Source organism: Sus scrofa, chromosome 18, assembly GCF_000003025.6.
Source record: "Sus scrofa isolate TJ Tabasco breed Duroc chromosome 18, Sscrofa11.1, whole genome shotgun sequence".
NCBI lineage: Eukaryota > Metazoa > Chordata > Mammalia > Artiodactyla > Suidae > Sus > Sus scrofa.
The window spans coordinates 48,652,224-48,673,528 of record NC_010460.4 but is presented as its reverse complement, the minus strand read 5'-3'; the positions used below and the strand labels follow the sequence as shown (position 1 = coordinate 48,673,528).

Here is a 21,305-nt window from a genome sequence, read left to right as displayed (position 1 = left end):
GCACAGCAGATGAACCACCGTTCCTTTCTAGCCGTGCCTCCTGGTGCTGTGACATGCTCCAGGAAGGAGGTTACGAGATGTAATGAACTCCTGTGCCTATGTTGTCACTCTTGGGATGTTTCCAAGTTCATTTCACTTTAGGAAGATTGACAGTTGTAATTATGTTGTCAAGCATTTGTCATTTTTGCTGTGGCAACAACACTGACACCGGATGGGACACTCTCCCCGACTTTGAGGTGCGTGAGCTGCGGTCTCGGTTGCACGCTTTCTGTAAAGCGTATAAAGCTGGCGTCAGCAGGTTGTTGCCAGCATTGTGTGCACTTTTTCTTTGGGTTCCAGGATACAGTCTAGGAAGTCTGTGTCTTGTCTCCACAGAGTTCTGTCACCTTTCTGAGTTTAGCACAGCGGGGACTCAGAGGTCTCCTGCCAGAACAGGGCTCCACTGGCTCCTGGTCACTTTCTTGTCTCTGGGTGACCTAGACAGAGTGGTCAGAGTCCTGCCTTACGAGGGGGGTTGAGCTTCATGCCCTGAGGTCTCCCCCAGTTTTTGGAGGTGATGTAATGCAGCTGCTGGTCGTTCGGGGGCGCGTGAGCTGAGAGATCCCGTGGAGTGTGGAGGTGTGCTGGCTAGAGACATCTAGGACGAGAGCAGTGCCTGCTGTGCTGAACATGTATCATCTGCTTGCTTGCTTTCTTGTTTTCTTTTAAGAACCAAACCTGTGGAATAGGGAGGTTCCCAGGCTAGGGGTCAAATTGGAGCTGTTGCTGCCAGCCTACCCCACAGCCACAGCCACACCAGATCCAAGCCCCATCTTTGACCTACACCACTGCTCACGGCAACGCCGGATCCTTAACCCACTGCTGGAGGCCAGGTATTGAATCCACATCCTCATGCAGCCTAGTTGGGTTCTGAACCTGCTGAGCCAAAGTGGGAACTCCAGACAGTGTGTTTTGATAGCGGTTCTTTCTTGGTAGTGGCATTTTGGATGATTTTATTTACTTTATATTTTTCTGAATTTTTCATGTTTTTGGTGTCTCCAGGTGGTCAGTCCCACTGTGGCCACTCCAGGCTGTTACGAGACATAAATGGTGATAAAACAAGATTCCCTCCCCTTCCTTCTATTATTGCAGATGTCGTTTATTGGCAGATGCTGGTGTTTCATTACCTGGAAGTACCTACTGCAGAATCCATCATATTTGCCCGCTTCCCCTCATATTTCGTTTCCTGCCAGCTCCGTCTCGTGAGCGCGATGGTGGGGGGGAAAGGGGGTGACCCAGAACAGTCTCGTCGTGTAGAAGGCCTGTTTCAGGGTCGGGGTGGGGAGCGGGGGAGGAGGCACCATTCGGGGTCTAGGTGATTGTTGACAGGTCTTTGGATTTTTCGCAAAAACTTGGAAATCTAGATTTTTCTGTAAAGTTTCCTTATCTTAAAACTGTTATGGGCCAAACGGAACACACCCACGGTCGCTGGTTGGAGGTGACCCCTCTCAACTCAGCCTCGGGTAAGGGCTCGAATGATTGGCACCCTTGGTTCTACAGGTTCAGAGGTCTCTGCAAAGGTATTTGCCTGCTTTTTCTTGAGTTTATATGATTCTGTAACTCCCAAGAAGCCGGCAGGATTTATCGGTGTCCAGAGGCGTAAGGTTAGATTCTCAATCCCTATATGCTTAAATGTCGCGGAAGGTCCTACTGTACCACCCGGGGAACTCTGTCCAGTCCCTTGCAACAGACCACGCTGGAAGATAATATGAGAAAAAGAATGTGTGTGTGTGTGTATGACTGGGTCACTATGTGTATAGCAGAAATTGGTACAGCATTGTAAATCAACTATAATTTTTTAAAAAAAGTCACAGAAGAATAGGATTTCACTATAAAATTAGTCAAAATGTCCTTCTCTGTTTGGCACATCGGGTTAAGGATCCGGCTTGTATCTGTGGTGGCATGGGTTTGATTCACTGCCCAGCGCAGTGTGTTAGCATCTGGCGTTGCCAGGTATCCCTGGAGCTGTGGTGTAGGTTGCAGCTGTGGCTGGGATTCCATCTCTAGCACAGGAACGTTCATATGCCACAGGTGTGGCCATTTAAAAAAAAGATGCCACAGGTTGGCCATAAAAAATGACCTGCCTCAGTGCTCCCCGTGGCTCCAGTTAGAAAGAGCCTCAGAGGTCAGGTGGCTGCTCCTCCTCCTGGTCCTGCTGGGAGTCTATTTGTGAAATCCTTGGCATCTCTTAAGTCTTTCTTAAGTCTTTCGCCCCAGGCTCAGAGCTGGGGCAGGGTTTGCCCTGGATGTGAGCAGCATTAGCTGAGAGGATTGGAGTAATACCCAACCCGCCAATGTCCAGCTCTGGTTCCTAGAGCTGTGCCGGCTCCCCCGCTACGTCCTTACAGCTGATCAGCTCACCTGGGGCGGCTGATATCCAGGTCAGAGGGATTACGAATGGCCCAGCCTTCTGCCACGCTGGCCACCTGGCACAGTGTGGGTCGGGAGAGCTGTCCCTCTTGCCTGTGTGCTCATGTGTTGAGGAGCTCTGCTCCTCTGCTCCATTTGCATACCAGGGCGTGCCCGTTAGCCCATCTGGAGGCTTCCCCACCCCGTGAAACACTGCAGCCCTCTGGGTTTCAAAGCCAGGAGCCTTAATTTGGGTGTGGTTGTTGTTGTTTGGTTTTGGTACCAGTATATTTGTTTGTTTTCCTCTTTTTGGCCACACCCTCGGCATATGAAGTTCTTGGGCCGGGGATCGGATCTGAGCCGCACCTGCGACCTACGACCTACGCCAAAGCTGCAGCAACACCCGCTCCTTAACCCACTGTGCTGGGTGGGCAATGGAACCTGCGCCTCCACAGAGACAAGCTGTGTCCTTAACCCAAGGCGCTACAGCAGGAACTCCTGTTTATTTATTTATTTTTTTGTCTTTTTGCCATTTCTTGGGCCGCTCCTGCAGCAGATGGAGGTTCCCAGGCTAGGGGTCGAATCGGAGCTGTAGCCACCGGCCTATGCCAGAGCCACAGCAATGCAGGATCCGAGCCACGTCTGCGACCTACACCACAGCTCACGGCAACGCCGGATCGTTAACCCACTGAGCAAGGGCAGGGACCGAACCTGCAACCTCATGGTTCCTAGTCGGATTCGTTAACCACTGAGCCACGTTGGGAACTCCCAGGAACTCCTGTTTACTTTTTAATCACCTTTTAACACTGGAAAAAATTTTAGATTTACAGAAAAGTTGCAAAGCTAACATGGAGTTCCTGTATGTCTCTTAATCCATTAGCTGCTAATTGAACATCTGACATTGCCACACTGTATTTGCTTAAAAAACAAACCTACATTGATAATGTTAACTAGTTACACTTTTGGCTTTATTTGAATGTCACCAGTTTTCCTACCATGTCTTTCCCTGTCCCAGGTTTCCGTGTTGAATTCAGGCTTAGTTCAACTTGATCCGGCTTCTTACCTGCCTTTCGCTTTTCTTTACGTATTCTCTTCATATAACCATTTTCAACTTGGTAAGCTCCCCTCGAGTGATCATATGCTCGCTCCTTAAACACAGGAGCCCTAACCCTGCCCCGTGATAGATCTGTCAGCTTAGAAGGTGTGCACTTAACGCAGGTGGGACTGTGGGGGGCCTTTGCAGCAGCATAGGAGCAGGTGGTGCCACCCGAGCTGTCAGATGTGTGACTGATGTGGCCCTCAAGCTGGGACTCCAGCTGCAGGCATGTCTATTATTTTTCCAGCCACACCAGGGTGTCATCATACCTTTATAGATCTCTGGGTGAAGTCAGTTATGCACAACGGGCCAGAAAGAAGGGGCGGGAAGCGATACAGCTTTGACTGCTCACCATGGCCCCAGGGTTCCTCATCTGGTCTCTCTTCGTACCTTTTTTTTTTTTTTAATTAAAAAACATTTTCTGGAGTTCCCATCGTGGCGCAGTGGTTAACGGATCCGACTAGGAACCATGAGGTTGCGGGTTCGGTCCCTGCCCTTGCTCAGTGGGTTAACGATCCGGCGTTGCCGTGAGCTGTGGTGTAGGTCGCAGACGCAGCTCGAATCCCGCGTTGCTGTGGCTATGGTGTAGGCCAGCGGCTATAGCTCCGATTCGACCCCTAGCCTGGGAACCTCCATATGCCGCGGGAGCGGCCCAAGAAATAGCAACAACAACAACAACAACAACAAAAAGACAAAAAAAAAAAGAGAAAATTTTCTTTTTCTTTTTAGGGTCACTCTTGCGGTGACATATGGACGTTCCCAGCCTAGGGGTTGAATCAGAAATTCAGCTGCCAGCCTATGCCACAGCCACAGCAACGTAGATTCCGAGCCACATCTGTGACCTACACCACAGCTCAAGGCAACACCAGATCCTTAACCCACGGATCGAGGCCAGGGATCAAACCCGCATCCTCATGGATCCTAGTCAGGTTCTTAACCCACTGAGCCACGACGGGAGCTCCTAGAAGCACTTTCCCAGTAAGATGGAGACATGGTCTGCAGGATGGGTCAGCAGCAAACGTGCTCGGCCACCTCAGCTGGGGAGGAGGGAGTGTCTCGAAGCCCGGAGCCCGGGCGTGGGAGGGCAGCTTGGTGTCCGGAGCCCGGCTGGGGTTGGACGTTTGGGTGTGGCTGTGCCCACTTCCCTGCTCGGACCTGCAGTTTCCCCAGCAGAGCCCTCCACGTCCTCGTGGCGTGTGGGGAAGAGCCAGCAAGAGAAATGAAGAGTGCGGGTGGCCACGGCCAGGGTGCACCTGGGCCCCCAGCCCCGGGCACAGCCGTCGGCACTTCCTAGTGGTGCTCACTCAGGGCATGGGAGGAGGACGAACTTTTGGGGGTGGTTTGGCTTTTGGCTTTTCATTAAACGGCTTGGAGTGGTTGGAGTGGGAAGACCTGCGAGATAGAGGAAGGGGATTGCTTCTAGAGGGAGGGCCGGGGAAAGGGGGGCGGTCCCGTTTTCAGGCTTTTACACACGTTAGCGCATTGGCTCTTCACAGCACCCTCCGCGAGGCGGACGCTCTCCTCTGCATTTAATAGATGCCCAACGAGCAGGGGCAGCGTTTTATTTACAGTTGATCTCTAGTTGGTTTCATTCGTGTGTCATCAACGGCAGGTGGCTATGGGAGACGCCAACTGTGCTTCTGTGCTCCGTGGCCTTCCTGGCATCCCTGGCTGGTTGGGCTGATGGCTGAGTTGACCGCATCCTGGTCCGAAGTTTGGGCTTCTGTTCTCAGCAGGAAGAGCGTTGTTGGGGAGTTGTACGTCATCTTCCAGAAAACTCACATGTGAAGTTACTTTGACGGCCGTGCCTCTGCTTTTGCTCAAAAGCTGATGGCCTGGTCACTGTTCCCTGCTGGGTCCGGTTCTCCTTGACTTTCTCCCAGGCAAAGCATCCTGGCGGCTGATGGCTGGGCTTGAGCGAGGTGCGTGGCTTGCTGAGCGCTTTGGGCGCTGGGGGCACACGGTGTGGGGGTTGGCGGAAGGCAGTCAGAGCCGAGACCAGACCAGCCTCTCCCCCGACAGATCCAACTCATTCCAGAAGCAGGGGTTCCTGACAGCCCTTCCCAGTTAGGGAAGTACATAGGGTCAGGTTGAAAGGTCGTTATTTACCGTCAGCTCTCTGGAAATGACCAGTCCTCCCCCCCACAAGGTTTTGGGGACACAGAATTTCTGTTAAACCCTCCCAACATACCAACATGGCAGGGCCGCGCCACAGGTGACAGTCACAGGGCCTTTGCTGCAGGCAGCTGTCATAGGGCCATGCTGCAGGCACCTGTCGCAGGACCATGCCCTTGCCAGAACTGCAGAGTAGCAAATTGTGTGAGAAATGTTGCTGAACCCAGCAGTGGACTCTGTCATCTGCTTGTATTTGCTTTTTACCAGGCCACCACACCCTGCTCCTTCTCTCTCCATCCCCCAGTCCCTTAAGGAAAAAAATCTACCCCAAACAGTTGCTGTCACAGATTTCAAAAAGCAGGACACAGTGACAGCTATTAAAAATGATAGCTGACAGAGCTATAAAAAGTTTGCTGATATTCTTCCAGCAATGTGTCGCTTTGGGTAGAGAGCCATTGTTGTCCACCACGCTTGAAACCGAGAGTTGCTTTTCCTTTTTTCTTTTCTTTTTAGGGCCCCACCCGCGGTGTATGGAAGTTCTCAGGCTAGGGGTTGAATCACAGGAGCTACGGCTGCCAGCCCACACCACAGCCACAGCAATGCAGGATCCAAGCCAGGTCACCTGCACCACAGCTCATGGCAGCACCGGATCCCCAACCCACTGAGCGAGGCCAGGGATCAAACCTGCGTCCCCATGGATACTAGTCAGATTGTTTCCACCGCACCACAGCGGGAACTCCTGATTTCCCTTGGCCTGAGTTCTGCCCTCCTCCTCCCTTGTGGGTGTTTTCCTGCCACCGCCACCCCTACCCCAGCGCACACCCTCAGAGGGAGGAAAGGGAAGGAGGGAAAGCTGGGGGCGTCGGGGGACACCCAGAGCAAAGTGTCAGGAGGGGCTGCCCCCATGAGGCCACCTGAGTGTAGCCGCCATCAGAGGTTGGCAAGCAGGTCCTTCGGTCAGACCACACGCCCTGGAGGGTTTCAGGGCATATTTCCTTTCATTCTTTAAACTCATATATTACGCCGCCTGCCCCCTCTTCCCCTCCCCATTTGAGTGCCAAGTGTGGCCACACGGATGCATCCCCGCCCTCCTGTTTAGGGGAGCAAGGGGTGGGGCAGGCGGTTGCACCAAGTGCTTCGCTCCTGTGACCACAGAGCCGAGTCCAGGACCTGCACTCAGGGGTGGGAGGGGGGGTCGACCCGTTCCGCACCCCCCAGTCGATGCACGTTCAGTTTGGGAGGAACTACCCGAGTCCCTTGAGACCTGAAGGCAGAGTGGCAGGTGCTGTGGGGTCCGCGTGGGGACGCACTGGTTACGTCGAAGCTGCAGGGAACCACAGTTTGGGACGTGGCGGGAGGGCAGCAGGTGCTGGGCCAGGAGCGGGTCACGCCACCTCCGGACATGGGGAGCCACCCATTGTTCAGCCTTTAGTCACGTTTTACTCAACTCTTAGCTCTTTTCAATCTCTTGCGCTCCGACGGTTAGAATCCAGACTTCCAGCAACCTGCATGTTCACAACCCAATCCAGGGCCCTCTCCTCCCGGCGCAGGAGTCACAGGAAATCCTCGTCTCCTCCTTTGGGTGTTTTGCTCTCGAAGCTGCTGCACTTCGTCATCTTTCTGGGCATCTCTGTCCCCAAGCGTTGAGGAGCTGATGTTTCCTCCTTTGCTGGTTAAGCCTTGGGTCTCCCGGTGAAGACGCGGGCCAGGCTCTGTCTGTCATCCCATTTGGGGCACTGGACAGCGACGACGTGGTTGGCGCTGCGGCAGCTCTTTCGCACGTTCTCACTTCCCCTGTGAGGTCCTTAGAGTGGCCCGCCCCCAGGTTGCCAGCTGACCCGGTGGCCTTCTCACCCGTTGGCTCTTGCACTGTCTGCAGTGACCTTGAAAGGGGCGCCCCAGGGAGCGCGGCGAAAAGGACTGGTCTTCCCTTAGTGCTTTTGCTGCCATCGGGCCCATAACCAAAGTCGATGATGTTCGTTTGTTGCCAGCAAATAACAGCAACGCTGCTGTTTCCATCTGTTTTCACTGCGTTCAGATCATTCTAATTAAATCTCCCCGTCATCAGTTTTTGAATGAATGATGTTTTGTGACATTTGCAAAATTTGTCACGTAACCCTCTTTGGCGGCGGCCCACTCGTGCTCTTCATGTTAGTTCGTGCCCCAGAGTTGCACTTCGGAGTATTTTTACCTGCTGAGAACTCTCGTCTCAGAGCAACAGGGGTTGTTCTGTGGGCCACACACACACACACACACACACACACACACACACACCTGCTTTGACCCTCTTTTGGGTCGTTCCTGGAGGGTCAGCTATTCTGAGCACCTTTGTTTTTCTTTTGCTCTTAAGAGATGCTGTCGCTGGAGCTGAGACAGCTGAAGTATAATCCCTAATAATCCAGAAAATGTTGTCTGGGGGAGGGAAGCGTGTCGCTTCAGTTGTCATTGCAGTTTTCTTCTAGACAGAGAAATGATGCCTAAAAGAAATCTCATTCTGGCTCCCTGTGAGAGATGTGACAGACACGCCAAAGAATGAGACTGTGGATTATTGTGACACAGGAAATAGTGACATCTATTTTTTTAGGCCACACCCGAGGCATATGGAAGTGCCCGGGCGAGGGGTGGAATTAGAGCTGCAGCTGCAGGCCTGCACCACAGTTCACAGCAACGCTGGATCTCAGCTGCATTTGTAACCTGCGCTGCAGGTTGCAGCAATGCCAAATCCTTAACCCATGGAGCGAGGCCAAGGATCGAACTCACACCCTCAGGGACACTATGTCAGGTTGTTAACCCGCTGAGCCACAAGGAGAATTCCCAAAATGGCAACATCTAAACACCGCCAGAGGGGCAAGCAGACCCGCCCAAACCAGCAGAGCTCATTCAAACCCTGCTCTCTGCTCGCTTCTTGTGTTACCTCGGCCCAGTTAGTTCACCTCCCAGAGAGTTTACGCATTGGTAAGCACGTGAGCTGCCGGGTTCCCAGGCTTGTGAGCTGTTGAAGGAGACTTCCTATGAAAGCACCTGGTGGATAACGGCTACTCCGTTCACGGCGGCCGCTGTTTCTACCTTACGTCTGAGCTAAAGTGAAAAGATGCTCTCCCTCGCTAAGTACTAGGGACATGCCGGTTAAGACCACAGAGGGACACCAGTAGAATATCAGAGGATAATTCGAAGAAACGGGACTCCTCATCCATTGCTGGTGGAAACGTGAAACAGTGTGACTGGGAGTTCCCTGGCGGCTCAGCAGTTAAGTATCCAGTGTTGTGACTGCTGTAGCCCAGGAACTTCTGCCTGTTGCAGGGATGGCCAGGAAAAAAAAAAAAAAAAGTCAATAAAATGGTGCAGCTTTTTGAAAAACAGTTTGGGGCGTTCCCATTGTGGTGCAGCAGAAACGAATCCAATTAGGAGCCGTGGGGTTGCAGGTTTGATCCCTGGCCTCCCTCAGTGGGTTAAGGATCCAGCATTGCCGTGAGCTGTGGTGTAGGTTGCAGATGCATCTTGGATCCTGTGCTGCTGCGGCTATGGTGTAGGCCGGCAGCTGTAGCTCTGATTGGACCCCTAGCTTGGGAACCTCCATATGCCACGGGTGCAGCCCTAGAAAAGACAAAAGAAAAGAAAAGAAAAACAGTTTGGAGTCTCCTCCAAAAGTTAAATGTAGGAACTCTGCACTGTACTGACGCAACAGGATCGGCAGCCTCTTGGGTTCGCTCCCCGGCCCAGCACAGTGGGTTAAGGATCCAGCGTTGCCGCAGCTGCAGCTTGTTTGTGGCTTGGCCCAGATCTGATCCCTGGCCCAGGAGCTCCCTATGCTGCAGGGTGGCTAAAAAAAGAAGTTAGATGTAGTGTTGCCGTATGACCCAACAATCCCACTCCTAGGCATCTCCCCAAGAAATGAAGACACACGTCCACTCAAAGACCTGCAGGTAAGTGTTCATAGCAGCCTTATTCATCGTCACCCAACCAGGAAGCCACCCAAATGAATGGATAAATAAAATGTGGTGTATCCATTCAATGGAATACTATTTAGCACTAAAAAGGAGTGAACTGCTGATAAATGCAACATTGATGGGCAGAATCCAGACATTAAAGACTCTAAGTTGGAGTTCCCATCTTTGCTCAGTGGTAATGAACCCGACTAGTGTCTATGAGGATGTGGGTTCGATCCCTGGCCTTGCTCAGTGGGTTAAGGGTCCGGTGTTGCCATGAGCTGTGTTGTAGGACGTAGATGAGGCTCAGATCCCGAGTTGCTATAACTGCGGGGTAGGCTGGCAGCTCCAGCTCCAGTTTGACCCCTAGCCTGGGAACCTCTATGTACCAAGGTGAGGCTCTAAAAAGATGCACACGCACATGCACACACAAAGACTATAAGTTGTACGATTTTATTTCATGGACTCTTGTAGAAAAGGCAAAGCTGTAGAGCTAGAGGATTGATCTGTGCTGCCTGGGCTGGGGTGAAAGCCGGACTGGGCTGCAGAAGGAGGGACATGAGGGAATTTTGAGGGGTGATGGAAATTTCTAAAATTGGATTGAGGGGTGCCGCATGCACAGCTGCGTAAAATTTTAAAACGCAGCCAACTGTGCATTGGAAATGGGTGCCTTTTCTGATTTTGTGATTTATAATGAGAATTGTATATATTTGCTTTTTATTCCAGCAAAGGTGTATGTGGTTAGGCTAGTGGAGTGACGTTTGGAAAGCCCCAAGAATTGGGTTACCTGAGGTCACCTGAGGATGGAGGCGGTTTCCAGGGGAACCACAGGTATCGTTAGAGGACTGGAACTTTCAGTCCACTCTGGAAGCTCTGCACCCTTCCCCCCACACCTTGCCCTATGCATCGCTTCCATCCAGCTGTTCTTGAGTGATATGCCTTTTTTATTTTTATTTTATTTTTTGGTCTTTTTAGGGCCGTACCCTCGGCATATGGAGGTTCCCAGGCCAGGGGTCGAATTGGAGCTGCAGCTGCTGGCCTCCACCACAGACACAGCAACACTGGATCCTTAACCCACTCAGTGAGGCCGGGGATCCAGCCTGCATCCTTATGGATACTCGTCGGGTTCATTACACAGCTGAGCCACAATGGGAACTCGTGTTCTAGTCACTAAAATATTTTCGTGAGTCCTGTGAGCTGCTCTGGCAAATTAATAGAACCCAAGGCAGGAGCCTTGGAAACTTGTGAGCCATCGCTGGTGGGTCAGAAGCACAGGTGATAACGTGGACCTGTGCTGGCCTCTGAGCGGGGAGGGGGGTAGGGCAGTCTTGGGGGACTGAGCCCATAGCCTGTGGGGCCTGATGCCTTCTCCAGGTGGGTGGGGTCAGACTGAGTTGAATTGTAGGACCCCCAGCTGGCGTCAGAGCGTTGCTTGGTGTCACAAGTGTTGTGAGTTCAGTAGTGTGTGAAGTAATGGAGAAGCCTGGGAGAAGCGTGGCTTTTCCAACACAGCTGAAAGCTCACGTTGAGCGAGAACTCATAAATTATGAATTCTCATAATTATGCTTTATATTGATAATTATGTTTCAAAAATAGCATGGTTTTCTGTTTCAAAAATAGCTCTGAAACACCTGAGTGTGCTGAATGTTGAAGGGACCCTGTCTTTTGCACTAATTTAGGATTCTGCATCCTTTGCCTTGTTGCCACACCAGCTTCAGATTATTGTTAGAGGAATTTAAGACTCAACAGAGAAATATTTGTAAAGTTACTCAGAAGAAATCACACCGTCCAAAAATAGCATTTGAAAGTTAGGCTTATATTGTCCCATTCTTTCTCCTATGAATATATATTTATTTGTGCATCGTTAAATATATGTGAGAACATTTTCCATGATGTTAACATTTTTATAAATGTGGTTTTAATTGCTCGCTGTATGAGTATTTGTTTCAGTAACCCTTTCTGGTCGTGTATGTTATTTTTCAAACTTTGCTCATCTGTTAACTTTTTATTTAATTCCTAGTTGGATACTATTCACTTTTGTTAGCCAGTTGTATTTCCTTGATTTAAATATCCTTTATATCCACTCTCCGATTCTTTATTGGACTGTAGATAATTTGCTTTTTCAAGTAAAATTTAATAGAAATTTTGAAGCAAAATGTTACGAGTTCCATATAGAAAATTGAAGACTGATTACCAAAATGAACAGTGAACAAAACCATCTCCACTATCACAAAAAAGATAATTTATTGTCATTATTTGGGAGGTGGGGGTGGGGTTGCTGCACGTGCAGCATGCGGAGGTTTCCAGGCCAGGGATCAAACCTGTGTCACAGCAGTGACCAGAGCCACTGCCGTGACAACGCCAGATCCTCAGTCCACTAATCAAGGACAGGGATCAAACCCACGTCCTCATGGATTCTGGTTGGGTTTGTTACCGCTGAGCCACAAAGGGAGCTCCCCTCCGTAAATTCTTGATCAGATTTGCCCCAGGCCTGTCCCTGCCTCCTGCTTCTGTCCCTGGCTCTGAGCACGGAACCTGCCGGCCTCCGGAAGCTCCTTTGGCTCAGACTGTGGGGGCTGTGACCACTCTAACTGGGCTGAGCTGATGGCAGCCAGCTCTCATGGTGTGTATATGGAGTTCAGGGTTTTTTTTTTTTTTTTTTCAGGGAAAATTAGCTTTATTATTATTTTTCTTTCATTGTCAGAAGTTTCATTGAAGTCAAGTTGATGTATGATGTCGTGAGAATTTCCGCCGTACAGCAAAGTGACTCAGTCGTCTGTGTACACACAGCCATTCTCTTTCAGATTCTTTTCCCATGAGGTTTTCGTGGAAGATTGGGTCGAGTTCTCTGTGCTGCACAGCAGGTGCCCATTCCACATACCTCCGTGTGCCTGTGCCAATCCCAAACCCCCCTCCGTCCCCCTTCACCCCAACCTGTCTCCTTTGGTCACCTCGAGTTTATTTTCAAAGTCTGTTTCTGTTCTGCCAATATGTTTATTTGTATCCCTTTTAAAAAGCAATTTTTTATTGAAGTATGTAGCTGATGTGTAATGTGTTAATTTCCACTATACAGCAAAGTGATTCGGTTATACATACATATGTTCTTTTTTGTATTCTTTTCCATTGCAGTTTATTACAGGATACTGAATGTAGTTCCCTGTGCTCTGCAGTAGGACCTTGTTATTTATCCATTCTATATATATATCAATTTGCATCTGCTAACCCCAAACTCCCAATCCTTCCCTCCCCGCCTTGGCAACCACAGTCTGTTCTCTATATTTGTCTTTCTCTTTCTGACTTACTTCACTTAGTATGATAATCTCTCCTTGCATCCAGGTTGCTGCAAATGACATTATTTAGTTCTTTTTTATGGCTGAGTAGTATTCTATTATATAAATGTACCACATCTTCTGAATCCGTTCATCTATCAATGGACATTTAGGTTGTTCCCATGTCTTGGCTATTGTGAATAGTGCTGCTGTGAACGTAGGGGTGCATGGATCTTTTTGAATTGAAGTTTTGTCTGGGCAGATGCCCAGGAGTGGGATTGCTGGGTCATGTGGCACCTCTATTTCTACAATATGTAAAATAAGTATCCTACTCTTCAGGTGTCTTTGGGATTAATTCTGTTAGTGAAGCCCTTGTTTGCCAGTTTACTATTCATTGAAAGATCCTACCTTGGGAGTTCCTGTTGTGGCTCAGTGGGTTAAGAACCTGTGAAGATGTGGGTTCAATCCCTGGCCTCGTTCAGTGGGTTAAGGATCCAGCATTGCCATAAGCTGTGGCGTAGGTTGCAGATGGGGCTCAGATCTGGCATTGGTGTGGCTATGGCAAAGGCCTGCAGCTGGAGCTCCAGTTTAACCCATCGCCCGGCAAATTCCATATGCCTCAGGTGCAGCCCTAAAAAGAAAAAGAAAAAGAAAAAGATCCCACTTTAACCTCCACTGAACAGAAGGAGAAGGGATGGAATTTAGGTAAAATCCTCAGTGCTTTGAACTCCTTAGACCTTGCTCTGGCCACACGTGTCCCAGAGTCACAGGCGGCTTCAGCTCTCTCAAAGCCAACCAGGGTGGTGGTATAGCTATTCCTTGAACTTGGAATAGAAAAAGGATGTGCTCTCTTATTAAACGGTGGCATCCTGTCTCTTGCTATATTCAGTAGAGAGAGATGTCAGACAATTTATTTATTTATTTACTTATTTTCCTTATCTTAAACACAATTTTATTTGTTTTTAATTTTCTTCATTGTCATTTCCCCAATACAATTTTTTTTCTACTGTGCAGCAAGGTGACCCAGTTACACATACATGTATACACTCTTTTTTCTCCCATTATCATGCTCCATCCTAAGTGACTAGACAGAGTTCTCAATGTCGAATAATTTATATGGATCTGAGGATTACTCTTTGGGATTAGCAAAGATTTGTTCCTTGGGGCTTATTTAGGTCTGGGCTCACTGTGGATAACTGTATTTAGAAGGGCTTAACGACATTTATGAATATCCCTGCCCTTGAATAACAGACCGTCCTTCTCTCCCGAGTACAGATGCCTGACCCGCCTTTTCCTGTGTAAATCGTAGCTTCTCTCACTTGGACTGCTCCTGTCACTGGATGTCTTTCTCACCATCCCACAGATGCTGCTTTGTTAATGGTTCTCCAGTTGTGTGTTGCCTCTCTTGGCGCTCTCTTCAGGAAATAGATGGCCGTGCTGTTCTGCTTCTCTTAGACACGTGGGAGGAATGTTACACCCTAAGCTCATCGAAGGCCTGCTGTTCGCCCAGAACATGGCCCAGTGGCCTGGCTGTCGAGGATGCCCGGTCGGCAACAGACAGTAGCTGACCCGAGCTCTCCTAACACGTGTATTTTCTGTTTCAGTAGACGGTCAATGCTGGAGAAACAACGATAGTATCTTTGCAGAAGTGGTAGAGCTACTTTTAGGGGTGGACACAAAATCCTGCAATTGATTTTTTTTTTTCTTAGTTTATTTACTTTTAAAACTCTTTTGAGGGGGTCCCGTTGCGACTCAGAGGATTAAGAACGCAATTAGTATCTGCGAAGATGTGGGTTCGATCCCTGGCCTCGCTCAGTGGGTTCAGGATCCAGTGTTGCCATGAGCTGTGGTGTAGGTCGCAGACTTGGCTCAGATCCCGTGTGGCTGTGGCTGTGGCTGTGGTGTAGGCCAACAGCTGCAGCTCTGATTCGACCCCTTGCCTGGGAACTTCCTGTTGCTGCAGGTGTGGCAGTAAAAAGAAAAAACAAAAACAACCTCTTTTTGGAAAGGTGCGTATTCTTTTTAGGGAGCTTTTGGGAAACGGAGCACTGTGGTTTTCCAGAATGTCAGGTATCACATATTTAGAATCTTTGTTCTCAAGAGGTTTAGAAGCATCGCTTCGGCTTAGATGGCAGATATCACAGTAAAATGAACCTCGGGAGTCACTCGTTCCAGAGAATTAAGAACGCTTGCTTCAGGACACACATTTCGGGATAGAGTTGCTAACTGGCTGTGGATTCAGTGACCTGTGCCCCAATCATTTTGATATAATCAGTCTTGGCTTACGTCACAAAGCCCCCTTATAAACTTAGCGGGGAGGAGAGCCTGTCCCGTTGTAGAAGTAAAGGAAGCTAAGATCCGGCCTAACGTGGCCAGCGAGTGGAGTCATGTTGGGACCCAGGCTTTTCTCTAGACTTTAACCCATCCTTCCTCAGGGGGCTGTGTCGATCCTGGCCCGCGCCCCCCTGTCCTGGCACAGTGCCTTCTTCCTGCTCTTCCCCTCGCTGCCATCTGCCTGCTCATGGGGTCGCCTCTGACAGCCCACCCGTGTTGGGGAGTCCCCCGGAGAACCCCCCACTCCTCCCTTACGAACTCCCTTTTTTTGTTGTTGTTTTTTGTTTTTAGGGTTGCACCTGTGGCATATGAAGGTTCCCAGGCTAGGGGTCCAGTTGGAGCTGCAGCTGCCGGTCTATATCACAGCCACAGCAACACAGGATCTGAGCCACATCTGCGACCTACACCACAGATCATGGCAATGCCAGACCCTTAACCCACTGAGCAAGGCCAGGGATTGAACCCGCGTCCTCATGGATGCTATGTCTGGTTTGTTACCACTGAGCCATGATGGGAACTCCCAAACTTCCATTTTGACCACATCTGCAAAGCTCCAGCAAACTGGCTCTGCCTGGAATCCCTGTGTTTCTGCTGGAAGTAGGACTCTGGAGAGGAATTGTGGCTTTGCTGGTGCACTTCCACTCGGCAGAAGCTGCCCTCCATCCTGGGTGGCTTCCAGCAGGAGTCTCCCTCTGCACTGCCCACCCTGTCAACTGAGGTTTAAGAGCCCTCTGTTTTCACCGAGAGGCCTCTCAGGTGCTGTGCAGGCCGCCTTTGACACTGGTGCTCGGTTAACCAGCGTTTACTGGAGGAGAGGCTCAGACTAGAAAGGGTGCGACTTCCCAGTCCTTGTTGGGCGTTTTCCAGCTGCTGAAGGAACCACGGCTTGTGTTCTTCGTACTGTCCAACCGTACGATGAAATAATGGGTGCACTTTTGTGAGGTGTCGCCTATGTGCCTTGTTATAGGATGACATTCCTTACAAGAAAGCTCTTGTAAAAGTCCCACATAGTGAAGGAGTTCCCTGGACATTAGCACATTTCAAGAACTGAAACTGATTTCAGTAACAATACAATGGAACTATGTTTTAAATGCAGGTAGCTCCGTTTAAAAGGGATTTTTTTTCCCCTTCTACTTCAGGAAATATAGCCATACCATTTTCTTTTTTCTTTTTTCTTTTTTGGTTGCGCCCGCAGCATGAGAAAATTCCTAGGCCAGGGATCCAACCGGAGCCACAGCAGTGACAATGAGCCACGGCAGTGACAATGTGGAATCCTTAACCACCGGGGCCACCAGGAAACATCCTTGTAACTTTTTTTTAAGGGCGCCTCTTATGACGGAACAAACTGAGTTAATATTTTAAAAATAGGTCTTAGAGTTCCCATGGTGACTCAGCGGTAATGAACCCGACTAGTATCCATGAGGACACAGGTTTGATCCCTGGCCTTGCTCAGTGGGTTAAGGATCTGGCATTGCTGTGGCTGTGGTGTAGGCCAGCAGCTACAGCTCCAATTTGACCCCTAGCCTGGGAACCTCCGTATGTCATGAGTGAGGCCCTAAAAAGAAAAAAGATAAAAATAAATAAAAAGAAAACAAAAGTAGGTCTTATTTGAGTGGCTTAGTGAAAAGTGGTGAAAGGTTACTGGTAAATAACTGAATGAGAGCCACCGACAAGCCTAGGGGAGCTAATGGAATTAGTGGGTACCCCAGCAAATGCCAGGAAGAAATTGGGGGATGCCTGAGCAAGAGTGGGTAGAAGGAAGGCCCTTGACATCTGAGGGGCAGGAGGGCCCCACGACGAGGGAGTGTTTTTCCTTCCAAGTTTCCCGTGAGCACGGATCCCAGCTCCCTCCGCGTGGGTGCTCCTGGCTTGTATGGGAGCTCTTCAGGCTGGGAAAAGTAGATTAAAAAAAAAAATCCTTTTGACTTTATTTTTTGAATATGAAAAACATTTGCACAAATCAAAAATCAACCTATATGAAAAAGTATAGTCAGAGAATCCTCATTCTCCGTCCCTCCTCTGCCCCCCCATCCCCAACCCCCCACAGGAGAAGCATTTCTTTTCTTTTTTAGAGCTGTACCTGTGGCTATGAAAGTTCCCAGGCGAGGGGTCAAATCGGAGCTGCAGCTGCCACCTGTGGCACAGCAGCACTGGATCCTTAACCCACTGAGTGAGGCCAGGGATCGAACCTGCATCCTCACGGACACTGTGTCAGGTTCTTAACCTGCTTAGCCACGAAGGGAGCTCCAGGACAAGCATTTTCATGACTTTTTACTGTACCCTTCCTGTGAGTCTTTTGGTACAAAATTAACCAAATGTACCATTTTCCTTTTCCATGAACATGTGCCATGTGCCTGCAAATGCTTTTCCACTAAGCGCTGCTTCTTGGAAGTCATTTCCCACCGATGCTGGGAGACCTGGTTCCTTGTGCCAGCTTAGTCGTCCATTGTATGGGCCTCTGCCCTCTGTTTTACCAGCCTGCTGGGCGTGGGCGCTTACGTAGTTTCCAGAATTTTGCTGTGTGCGGGTCTGTATTTGTGGAGAGGGAAGCAGTGATGAGAAAGAGGAATGCACCGGTTGTTTTGCGGGTATTGCGAAGCGTCCTTCCAGCCCTTGTGGGAGTGGCTGGGACCTGTGCTTCTCAGATACACACCGCTCCGCAGCCAGCCGGCAGCAGCCGAGGGCGGAGGAGGCCCGGGGTGGGGTGGGGGCTGGGAGCTGCCCCTCCCCCAGCCCCTTCCCTGCTGACGGGGGAGTTGGGAACCGGCCCGAGGAGTGGCCCTGCTTCTCTTTCTGTCCTTGTGGTACAGTCGTAGGACGATATGGGGGAGCGGGCAGTGGGCGGAGGAGGTTCTTCGGGGTCCTGTCGATGAGTCTACCGTAAGGACACATTGTGATTCTGAGCAAGACACCTGTCAGGACCCCCAGTGTTTAATCTCTAAAATAGCTTTCCTCATATTCGCACTCAAGAAAAAAATCCTGAAAGGCAATCGTGCTGCTGTTTTTGTTGTTTCCTTAAGAGTTAGGAGACAGAGTTCCTATTGTGGCTCCGTGGATTAAGAACCCGACTAATACCATGAGGATGCGGGTTCGACCCCTGGCCTCGCTCAGTGGGCTAAGGATCTGGCGTTGCTGCAAACCGCCATGTAGGTCGAGTTTATGGCTCGGATCCTGTGTTGCTGTGACTGGGGCGTAGGCTGGCAGCTGCAGCTCCCATTCCACCCCTAGCCTGGGAACCTCCATGTGCCATGGGTGTGGATCTCTTCAAGTAAAGGGCTCTCCCACAGCACCGGCTGCCCGAGGCACCTGCCCGCTCGTGGGCAGTGGACGTGCCTGTCAGAGGGGCCAGGGCAGCAGGAAGGGGCGGTTCTCAGACTTGGGCTCTGGTGTCCTGAGCCTCAGGGCTGGTATCTGGGCCCTGTTTCTTGGCTGTGTGTGGAACTTGGGTGTCAAATTCCAAGAAAGCGTGTCCGTGTCTAGTGCTGGAGAATAAAGAAGAGACGTTGGAAGTGCCCCCTGGCACAAAGACTCGGTTTATCTGTTTATCACAGAAGACTCCAGGGACACGAATTTTCATGGAAGGCAGAGACCTGAAATTGCTCTTCCTTGCCAAAAGAAATTGATGTCTCTGGGTATCTGAACTTCATTTCTTCAACCGGACAAGGGCTAACTTCGTCTAAATTAAACTCATTTTCCATTAGTAAAACTGGGTCACTTCAGGCTGCCTGAATGTGCTTCTGAGCGTCTTAAAGCACATGTGAAAAAACCCAGTGTTTGGTGCTCTTTGCATGACCCATCTAACTCAGCCTACACGACCTTCGTACTCCCTCCCTCCGCATCCTGCTGGAGATGGTGGGGGAGCGGGGGTCCTGTTCTCGAACTTCCTGCAGCTGTCAGGCAGCCTGAGGCAGGAGGGCACTACCAAACATCCCGGGGGTGGGGGGAGTGTCGGGCGAGTCGGTTAGTCCCTGCCTTGCCTTTGTCTCATTGCCTTTTCCTGCGGGGAGCTGTGCGCCCTAACACTTTGAAGGTGTTATTGACACATACGGGCCAGTGAACTGGATCGCGGAGGCAGAAAGTTGTGTATTTTTAAAAAATGATGGCACGGGTGGAATAATTTTAGAAAAGCCTTGCTCAGCTAGGTCAGAGGGTTTCTGCTTGGAGTGCTCACTCACAGCTGGTGCCACTGGCGTCTTCTCCCTTGGTGGGTGTGTGAGATACTGAAGCCCTGGTGGGGCGTTGCACCTGTCCTGCCCTGCCCTCTGCAAAGTTCAGCGTCGACTTCCTTGGAAAGCACAGGGGAGGCTGCTGTCATCCCTCCCCCCTGTCGTCGCTCATCCCCGGGGAGGAGCGAGGGCAGGGCCACCACTGACGTATCACGTTAGTCTGACCTACAGAGTCTGGCAGAGGTGGGTGCCTGCTGGGGATCAGTGGCTTGAATGTGGCTTTGGAGTACCACGTGCATGGGTCCACTCACATGCGAACTTTTTCTCTTTTTTTCTTTTATTGTTGGCATTGTATTAACGGTGTGTTTACAGTTATGTATCAGTTTCTTCTGAACGGCGTTGAGACATTCTTTCTCGCAAACTGTTTTCCATCGTGTTCTATCCCGAAAGACTGGATAGAGTTCCCTGTGCTGTACAGGAGGAGCTCATTGCTTGTCCATTCTAACTGTAGTCGTTTGCATCTACCAACCCCACGCTCCCCGTCCATCCCCCGCCCTCTCCCTTTCTCCTTGGAAAAAGTTTTTCGATGATAAATACTATAGCCCTACAGGATCTGTCATCTGTCGAGCTGTGGGCACAGAGGCTCTGTAAATTTTCAGCTCTAGAGGGCGGGTGCCCTAAACCCCTGGATTCTAGGAGTCAACTGTATTCTGAGATGTAAAGCTCTAGAAATGTTAAAACTCTGTGAAAAGTCTCTCAAAAATAAAAGTCGGAGAAAATCTTTGCAATACTTTATCTCTGGCATTCTTTAGGTATTTGAAGTAGCACGCCCTGTGAATTTGTTTTAAGCGGATTGGTTTTTAATTTACACTTTAATGAATTGTTTATGCCCTTGTATTTAGAGCTATGAAAGACTAGAAAAACGATGGGGAAATAGATGTTTTCCTATGTTTTCTTCCCTAAAAATTTTTGAAGAAATGAAGTCGCGTTGGGGGTGATCTCTCTGGCATTCATTGAACCCCCAGCCCCTGCTTCTCACACTTGAAGCTGCAGTCACTCGTTCTTCCTGCTTCTTTTCGTGAGATTTTTCTCGACAATGTGCAAACTACTCTCCACTGACAAAGCTTTTTTTCCTTCTCTTTCCAGTGCACAGAGGCCAAAAAGCATTGCTGGTATTTTGAAGGACTCTATCCAACATATTACATGTAAGTATTTGCACTTATCTGTTGTTTGATTCCGTGGTCACATCTTTCTCTGGAAATGCTTTTGTGAGTTACAGGACTCGTTATGGGATAGGCCAGGCCCAGCCTTGGAGGCCTCCACCCCTGGTTACACCTGCCTCTGCCCCCATATGAGCAGGCGACCCTTTAAGGATGCTCAGAGCAGCTTCTTTGAGGACATCGTGAAATTCCAGGTGCTTTGTTCTGTGTTGCTTGTTAGCTCGTATGTGATTGGTCACAGAGGGCAAGGTGTCTGAGCAAGGTCAAAGTTATGTTGATTTATTTTTTCATTTTTTAGGGCTGCACGCATGGCATATGGAAGTTCCCAGGCTAGGGGCTGAATTGGAGCTGTAGCTGCCAGCCTACACCACAGAACAGCAATGCCAGATCCGAGCAGTGTCTCCGACCTACATCACAGCTTAACAGATCTTTAACCCACTGAGCAAGGCCAGGGATCGAACTTGCATCCTTATGGATATTAGTTGAGTTTGTTACTGCTGAGCCACAATGGGAACTCCAAAGTGATGTTGGGTTATGTGGATCTTCCTGGGCACAGGGAGCAGAGGTAGTAAGAGTAGACTTTTGAGCTTAAGCAGGACAGGAAAAAGCGTTTATCTCAGCTGCTGTGACTGTGTGCAGGTGAGAGGGAGAGGTGACTGATCGCAAGGGTCACCTGGCCTTGGCCGCTCCCCAGACAGGTGCAGTCAGCCTGTCAGGTCCGGTCAGGTTATGCTTCTTCCTGTGTTCTCAGCACCTGCCAGCATTACTCTTATTAAAGGACTGCTGTATTT

General features: G+C 49.9%; 1 protein-coding gene across 2 annotated transcripts in view; it reads left to right on the top strand.

The window, feature by feature from the left end:
• The window catches only part of VOPP1 (vesicular, overexpressed in cancer, prosurvival protein 1), an 85,936-nt gene that overhangs the window by 20,330 nt on the left and 44,301 nt on the right, over positions 1 to 21,305 (top strand). For both annotated transcript variants that reach the window (XM_021079345.1, XM_021079346.1), the window contains exon 2: positions 20,441 to 20,499. In XM_021079345.1, coding sequence (XP_020935004.1) covers positions 20,441 to 20,499 — 59 coding nt within the window. The remainder of the gene's footprint in view (positions 1 to 20,440; positions 20,500 to 21,305) is intronic.